Here is a 6,993-nt window from a genome sequence, read left to right on the forward strand (position 1 = left end):
CAAAACATTTGTCAAACATAATGCTACAGATGGTATACGTAGATAATCTTTAAATACGTTATCAAATAATTATATAAAATTTGAACGCATCTTTGACTTGAAAGTTGATGAACAAATAAGTAGACACCTATGACATTCCGTAAGTAATAATGCGGAAGTAAGTTGACGGTGACAATAATGTCATAACAAAAAGCAAAAATTAAAATAAACATTGAATTCAAAGTTAAAACAAAAATTGCGTTAACAAATAATAATTTTATTGCAAGTATGTAGATTAAATGTTTAAATTAGAGTAAGAATGAGATAAATTACAGGAAACATAAACAATCGACGAAATATTTGCTAAGGAATTCTCTAACTGTAAGTTTTTAATTTATTCTGTTTAAATTACTAATAGTAAGTAGACTATCGTAATTTAAATTATTTTTAAGTTGCAATGTAATCTACATTAGTATCTCTTAGAACCACCACAACTCTACGTACTATAAAACTCCCATATGACCAGACTACAGCCCCTAAGATCGCCACAAGTAATTTAAACCATTTTCATAACATGACAGCTACAAATAACCAAATGTTTCATGTTTATTATTTTTGCTTTTACTATATACTCTTACTGGATCTAGGCTTTGAAAGCTTTCTTTGACCCCTTCACCAAAATTTCCTTAAAATGTATTACATATAGTACATAAGTTGTTTTTTAAATCACTGAAATGTGGGAGATGGATCCACCATTCTAGTAGGAGCAGAACTGAAATAAAATTCTGATTAAAAGACTTTTTTAATCTACAATAAAAGAAATCATAACAATCAAAACATAAGGCCCACTGATAGGCTGATCAGCATTGATTTATTTTGGATTTGAATCCAGTTGACCTGTTCAGTGCCACTTCCTTAAAGCTATGATTCCCAGCTGTGCACATAAGGACTTCGTTCATAGTTCAAAAAGTTGTTGGTGTGTCCAACAGACAGAAAGAGCCTAAAAGGTTACTAGCATATTTTTATATGTTAGTACACAAATTTTTTGGTGACTAAACTGTAGTTTATATATATTCAGATTGGGTTTTGAGCTATTCACCAATTTTTGCAGAGGGCCCGTATACCTTGATTAATAACAAATTAAATTATTGTTTTTTTCCATTTTGACAGTAATGTCTTTGAATTCTGTCAATTACAAAGTGTTAATTAAATGTTACAGATGGAGCCAGAAAAACCATTTGCATGTACAATACCAGATTGTAGGATGACATTCACAAATGAAGATCATCTTCATGTACACACACGAAAACATGATATGGTTTTACAGTTGGGTATGGAGCAGAAGGCGGCATTCGCAGGTATGAATTCTCATTTCACACTGTAAATATTTTTATTTGTTGATGTGATATTGATTTAATTGAATCTGCTGTTTATATTTTCAAATTGTTGAACACCACTTGGGGATACCTTTTTCTTTTTCATGACCTGTTTCTTTTTTATATTTGCCACTGTTTACATAAATTTTTATTGCTTATTGGTAAGATACTAAAAAGTTAAAAATCATATATGTCATCATATACATATATGTAATTAAGTCCAAATTTAATTGCAGCTGACCAGACACCAACACCAACTCGATTTATAAGAAATTGTGAAGAAGTTGGTTTATTTCAAGATTTGCAAAATGTTACTGTTAACCCGTTTGATGAAGGATTCAAAAGGGCCATGGAAGCCAAGTAAGTGGATATTTGTGTGGCCGTTGTAAAGAAGTCACTGGTTAATGCATTTTTTTAAAGGGGTCCTTTAGTATCGTTCTATAGATGGGGAGAGGGGGTGGGTATATTTTGGGTAGACATTTGTCTGTTTTTAAAAATTATGCGCCTTCCAAGAAAGAAAGGGTATAGTTACTGTAATCTAGCATATATTTTTGTGTCTGTTTCTGAATTCAACACGCTATGCTTGTGTCATTCCTAAATTAAGTATACATTGTTTGTTTATTTTCAAATTTAACAAACATGTTTTTCTGCCTTCCTACAAAGTAAAGGCCATGCATTAATTTTAGTGTCTGTTAATGAATTCATCAGAGGAGTAGGCGTCTGTGTCGCTACTTAATTGGGTAGATACTGTGTCTGTTTTCTTATATTAATATGCAGATGTTTTTGTTCCAACCAATTTGTAATATACTTCAATATAATTCAATCAGTTTAATCGGAAAGCCATTTTTGTATCTATTTTTTACTTCCAGGCATAAAAGAATTATTTGCTAAAATTTTTGTGTCTCACGAATATAAGTTGCGCCAAGTATGTGTTAAGTTATTTATTGTATCTGTTTTCTAAAAACCAGAAAACCAATATCTCAAAAATCACTGAATCAATTTTGATGAACTTTCTCAGTAATCCCTTATCGACTCTCAATGTCTTAGTTTTCGATAAATTTGTGACCAAACACGAACACACCTGCATCTAATACTTATCACTCTGATTCCCTTGTCAGGCATACAACCCTCGAATCATCTACGGAAGATGTTCTTCATACTCCACATCTGACATTTCCCTTGGATGGTGACTGTACCATGTACACGGCTAATAACCAGAGAAATATCACAATAAGCAGGTATGTCATTTATTAAATTAATTCTTCTTGGACTAGCGTGTTCCCCATCTCCGAGCAGTAGATTCTTCGAAGATATTTTGGCACGAGCATCCTCCTTATGTCTGGTTGTGGGATAACTTATGAAATACAAAGGAATTTTGATGCTCACGCGCTCAAGTCTAAAACACTTCAGGATGATAGACCTTGACTTTTAGAAAAAAATGCCACGTAACAGCTATAGAGATTGTGTTTTTTAAATAATCTTTATTAATATTTTAGATCATCAAGTGACGAATCGGGCGCTGTCAAAGAGTACGAAACCACGACAATATCAAAGCTAACAAACGAGGTAACAACGATAAGTCGACTGGTGAAAGACGAAACGAAATCCGACAAAAAAGACCACAACACAGTCTCTTACACCAACAACGTTATAAAAATACAGGAAATACGTAAAGATGGCATCGTCAACATCGAAAAGAACGATAAGCTAAGCGACAGGAATTGTAGAAAAGACGGGGTTGACGAGAAAAAGGACGGGGTTGACGGAAAAAAAGACGGTACCGACGGGATAAAAGACGGCCCTAACGGAAAAAAGGACGGCCTCGACGCTCAAAAAGTCCCACCGATAATGAGTCAACAATCTTTGGATTTTGTAGTTGATAGCTTAACAGCGGAGAACGAGATTGAGAACGATTTAGAAGTGATTGTCAAGTTGCCAAGTGGAAAACGTGTGAAAATGAAGTCCGTTCAAGAAAATGCGAAGGAAAAGTTGAGAAATGTGATTCAAAATAAAATTAAACCTGTACCCTTGATACCGTGTGGAACATTAATACCAGTAACAATAAAACCAAGAACATTAATGCCAATACCGAGAGTGAATAGTGTTAGTGACAGAAGTGTTAGTGAAGTGAAAAAGCCTGTGGATGTGTTGCAAGAGAAGAGAATGTCTTCATCTGCAGCTTCCAAACGATATAGGTAGGTTGATTTGGGTTCCTCAATTGCTATATTTAGAATTATACAAAAATAATTGTAGATTTGTTCAATTTCTTAAACAGTTAACATTTTATAATATTATTTTTTGTTAGGAGTTAAAAATTTAACACTTTAGCGTGTGTCTAACTCGAAATTAGTAGGTTCAAACCCCGGCTCCACCAGTTGACTGTGATTTACGCATAACACTCGCTCTTACTAAAGAAAACACCGCGAGGAAACCAGAAGGCTGATCACCTACTTGGCCATCGAGACAAATAATCATGAAAAAGATACATAAATCTTTCACTCAGGCCTTTTTTAATAATCTATACGAGAGTGTCCATGGGCGGTATCGCTCAATATCAGTTGAGTCTCCTGCCCGTTTGCCTTCTATTACATTGGAGAAACACTAATTTTCCAGAGATCGTGTAAAACAGAGGAAGCAACGGGAATATATTGAAATGCAATCCGAAATTCAGAGATTGAAAGATGCGAATCTGGAATTGAGAGCTCAAGTTGATTTATATCATCAAATAATTAAAAAACATTTGAAGAAATGCCCGGCTGCTGATGATTTGAGTGAGTGGAATGTGTTTTAACATTATTATAGCTATCTATGGTGTTAGCTCATTTATTTTAAAGCTGTGTTTATTATTATTGAGTTCATATTTGGTATGTCTGCTTACACAAGGGTTCTTTGAAACTGAATTTGGGTAAGCTGCAATAAAGCTATTGAAATGTAGGGAATCTCTGAGAGGTACATAGAAAGAAATTAATATACTTACCTTTCCCTCGCAATATTTATCAAAATATCAAGTATGTATACAAAAATAATGATAAGATTATAATTATAATAGAATAGAAGATATGCATAATGTTAATACTCGGAACAAACACAGGCTGCAATTTTCCCGTACTGGACTATCTAAAGTTAGTTCTTTTTCTTTTTGAAAAGGGATACTCCTCTTTAATACAATCTTGGTGGCTCTTTTTCTCTGCCTTTTAATACATTTAAGGAATGTATTAAAGAAAAGCTGTGCAAAAAGTTAATGATTATCTAGTTGATAAACTGACTGGACTGGGACTACTGCTAGACAGGCTACTTCTAATTTATTTGTGATATTTGTTTTAAAATAAGTGTTGTTTGCCATTGTCATTTTGTATGATGATTTGTTATTTTAAAATAGTACCGAGTTTTTTACGCCGGCGTTTTCTCTCGGCCTACTCTGCCCTCCTGTCTTAAAAAGATACAAATTTAATGACGTGCAATAAGTGATAACTGAATCTTATTTATTCCATAATAAACGTATTTTATTTTTAAAAAAATTCATAATCTTTTTAGACAAACCTCTGGTCATTTTTAAAATAAAAATAATTTGTTTCAAAATATAAAGTTTCTCCATAAAAAACCTCCGAATAGTTTAAAAAAATGATTTCTTATTTTGAATTTCGTTTTCTGCCTCGAAGTCTGAATATTATATATCCGAACAACTCTGACCACAACAATGCTGTTAATCAGATCTAAATGTTGAGTTGGTTCAAATATTATATCGATGAGTGTTTACTTACACACTTTTTAAGCTATATTGTTTTTTAGAAATCGTCCAACAAGAAATGGAGAAAATTCAGCAAACATGAATGAAAAATCGAATAAGATAATAATTCCTGACGGCGTTTGAGCGAAAAATCTTGCCATATGAAACTGTGGATTGTGGAACATTCCAGAATTTTATAATAAATTAATATTTTGTTTTATTTCTCGCTTTAAACCTCTTAATAATAATACTAGCTCTTCATAGACAATTGTAGTAAAGATTAACGCTGTATTTCAAAAAGTTATTGGATCTGACAGACGTCATATTTAACCTAACAAAGCAGTGTCGGTCTAGTGGCGTCGGTGAAACTCATCCCTGAGGGCTAAGTCAAGAAAAAAGAAAATATTGTTTGTCAAGATGCAAAAATTACTATAATTAACAGGGGTTTTTGCAACAATTACACAATTGGCGAAAGCAATGTAAATATGAGGAACGTTAGAAGATGAATGTCTAAAAAAATAGGAGTTTATTGATGCAGATTTGACACAATTTATATAATTGTGACTGGAGTATGTAAATATAAATCTTAATTAAGAGAATCGTGCTGGCAACATTTTGCTATACGCTGACAGCGTCTACAAGTGGCGCGGACTCTAAAAGAGGTTACACTGTTGGGACCACAAATCTCATGAAGTTCTTTCACACATTCTAATAAAACAACACATTATTGTCAGCAAAATAGCTTTATTTTGTAATCTGCTGGTGCATTGTAGCTATTGGCTATGAACTAATACGCCACACAGTAAATACATTTCGAACGGAAACGCTTGAGAAATGCCAAATAGCGTGATAAAATGCAAAAATACCTAATAATATTAAATTTTGTAGTTGTTATAGTTTGTACTATGGGCTTACTCCAGCTTTAATATCAATTATTTTGTCCATTCATTGAATCAAATACAGAGTACCGATTCTCGCTTTAACAATCTCGTCTACAAGTACTACAATATCTTTTTGTAAAATGCTGCGTAAGCATGACGTTTATCAAGCGTTTCCCTATTCGTCAAACTGTTAACATCATTATTGATATGATTAAAATGTGATTTAAAATTAACAAAGCTGGTAGACTATGTCTGACAGACTCCGATGTACAAATTAGACAGTTCATCATCAATTTCTCACCAGTAAACATTATATAGATACATTTATGGCGCAATGCACGAAGCCTGCAGTGCGCCAACTTAAAATTTACATACACTTATTTGACAGATGACAGTCTAGGCTGAGTCATGTCATTGATTGACACACACTTAGACTATCGACTAGACGTAATATTTAGTTGAAACTTAGCGCTAAGTATGACCTCAGTATGTCAATACACACATTTGAAATAGCGTAGGCATATTTTACGCCCACGTCATCAAAGAAATCAGCCACATATAAGTGTCTGACTGTCACAAACCATGCAACAATCATCAATGGCTAATAACATCAATTGTCAAAGTACTTGACACGATGCGCGCTCACAGCCTGAGTTTATTTATTATTCAAACGAAAGTAAACAAATGATATTAGTTGCAGAGTTACAAATTCAAAAATAGAATGACCAATTTGTCATAAAAATTAATTATCAAAGCTAAAAAGGCGAATTCCTTATAGTGTTCTTTCTATTAAATGCAAAACCAATTAATCACGCTTGCCCTTGACCTTTGAAATTGCCCGAAACATCCTTGAAAATAAGTTGTTTTATAAACAAAATATCCTTAACACAAGCGATGGAAGTAAATTTTTTTTTCAGTCGAATCTATAATATTTCAACTTTTATAACATAATGAAGTTATTGCACAATTTCATTTCTAATCACAAACACTTAAAAATTAATACACCTTTTAACAGCTTCAGAGGTGAGCT

At 33.0% G+C, this 6,993-nt stretch overlaps 1 protein-coding gene across 1 annotated transcript; it reads left to right on the forward strand.

Annotated features, from left to right (window-relative positions):
• Nucleotides 1-153: 153 nt before the first annotated feature.
• LOC123718528 lies at nucleotides 154-5,296 on the forward strand. The gene is made up of 7 exons (XM_045675128.1): nucleotides 154-360; nucleotides 1,199-1,337; nucleotides 1,592-1,715; nucleotides 2,474-2,593; nucleotides 2,852-3,550; nucleotides 3,969-4,126; nucleotides 5,145-5,296. The coding sequence occupies exons 2-7, from the start codon at nucleotides 1,199-1,201 to the stop codon at nucleotides 5,183-5,185; spliced, it is 1,281 nt and encodes a 426-aa protein (XP_045531084.1). The 5' UTR covers nucleotides 154-360; the 3' UTR covers nucleotides 5,186-5,296.
• Nucleotides 5,297-6,993: the final 1,697 nt, after the last annotated feature.

Source organism: Pieris brassicae, chromosome Z (genome assembly GCF_905147105.1).
Source record: "Pieris brassicae chromosome Z, ilPieBrab1.1, whole genome shotgun sequence".
NCBI lineage: Eukaryota > Metazoa > Arthropoda > Insecta > Lepidoptera > Pieridae > Pieris > Pieris brassicae.

What these genes read in the sequence shown, in the direction of transcription:
- LOC123718528 (XM_045675128.1), top strand. Translation starts at nt 1,199, where the DNA reads ATGGAGCCAGAAAAACCATTTGCATGTACAATACCAGATTGTAGGATG. An exon ending in AGAAATATCACAATAAGCAG is followed by an intron (nt 2,594 to 2,851) that starts GTATGTCATTTA and finishes TTAATATTTTAG; the next exon opens with ATCATCAAGTGACGAATCGG. An exon ending in GCAGCTTCCAAACGATATAG is followed by an intron (nt 3,551 to 3,968) that starts GTAGGTTGATTT and finishes CTAATTTTCCAG; the next exon opens with AGATCGTGTAAAACAGAGGA.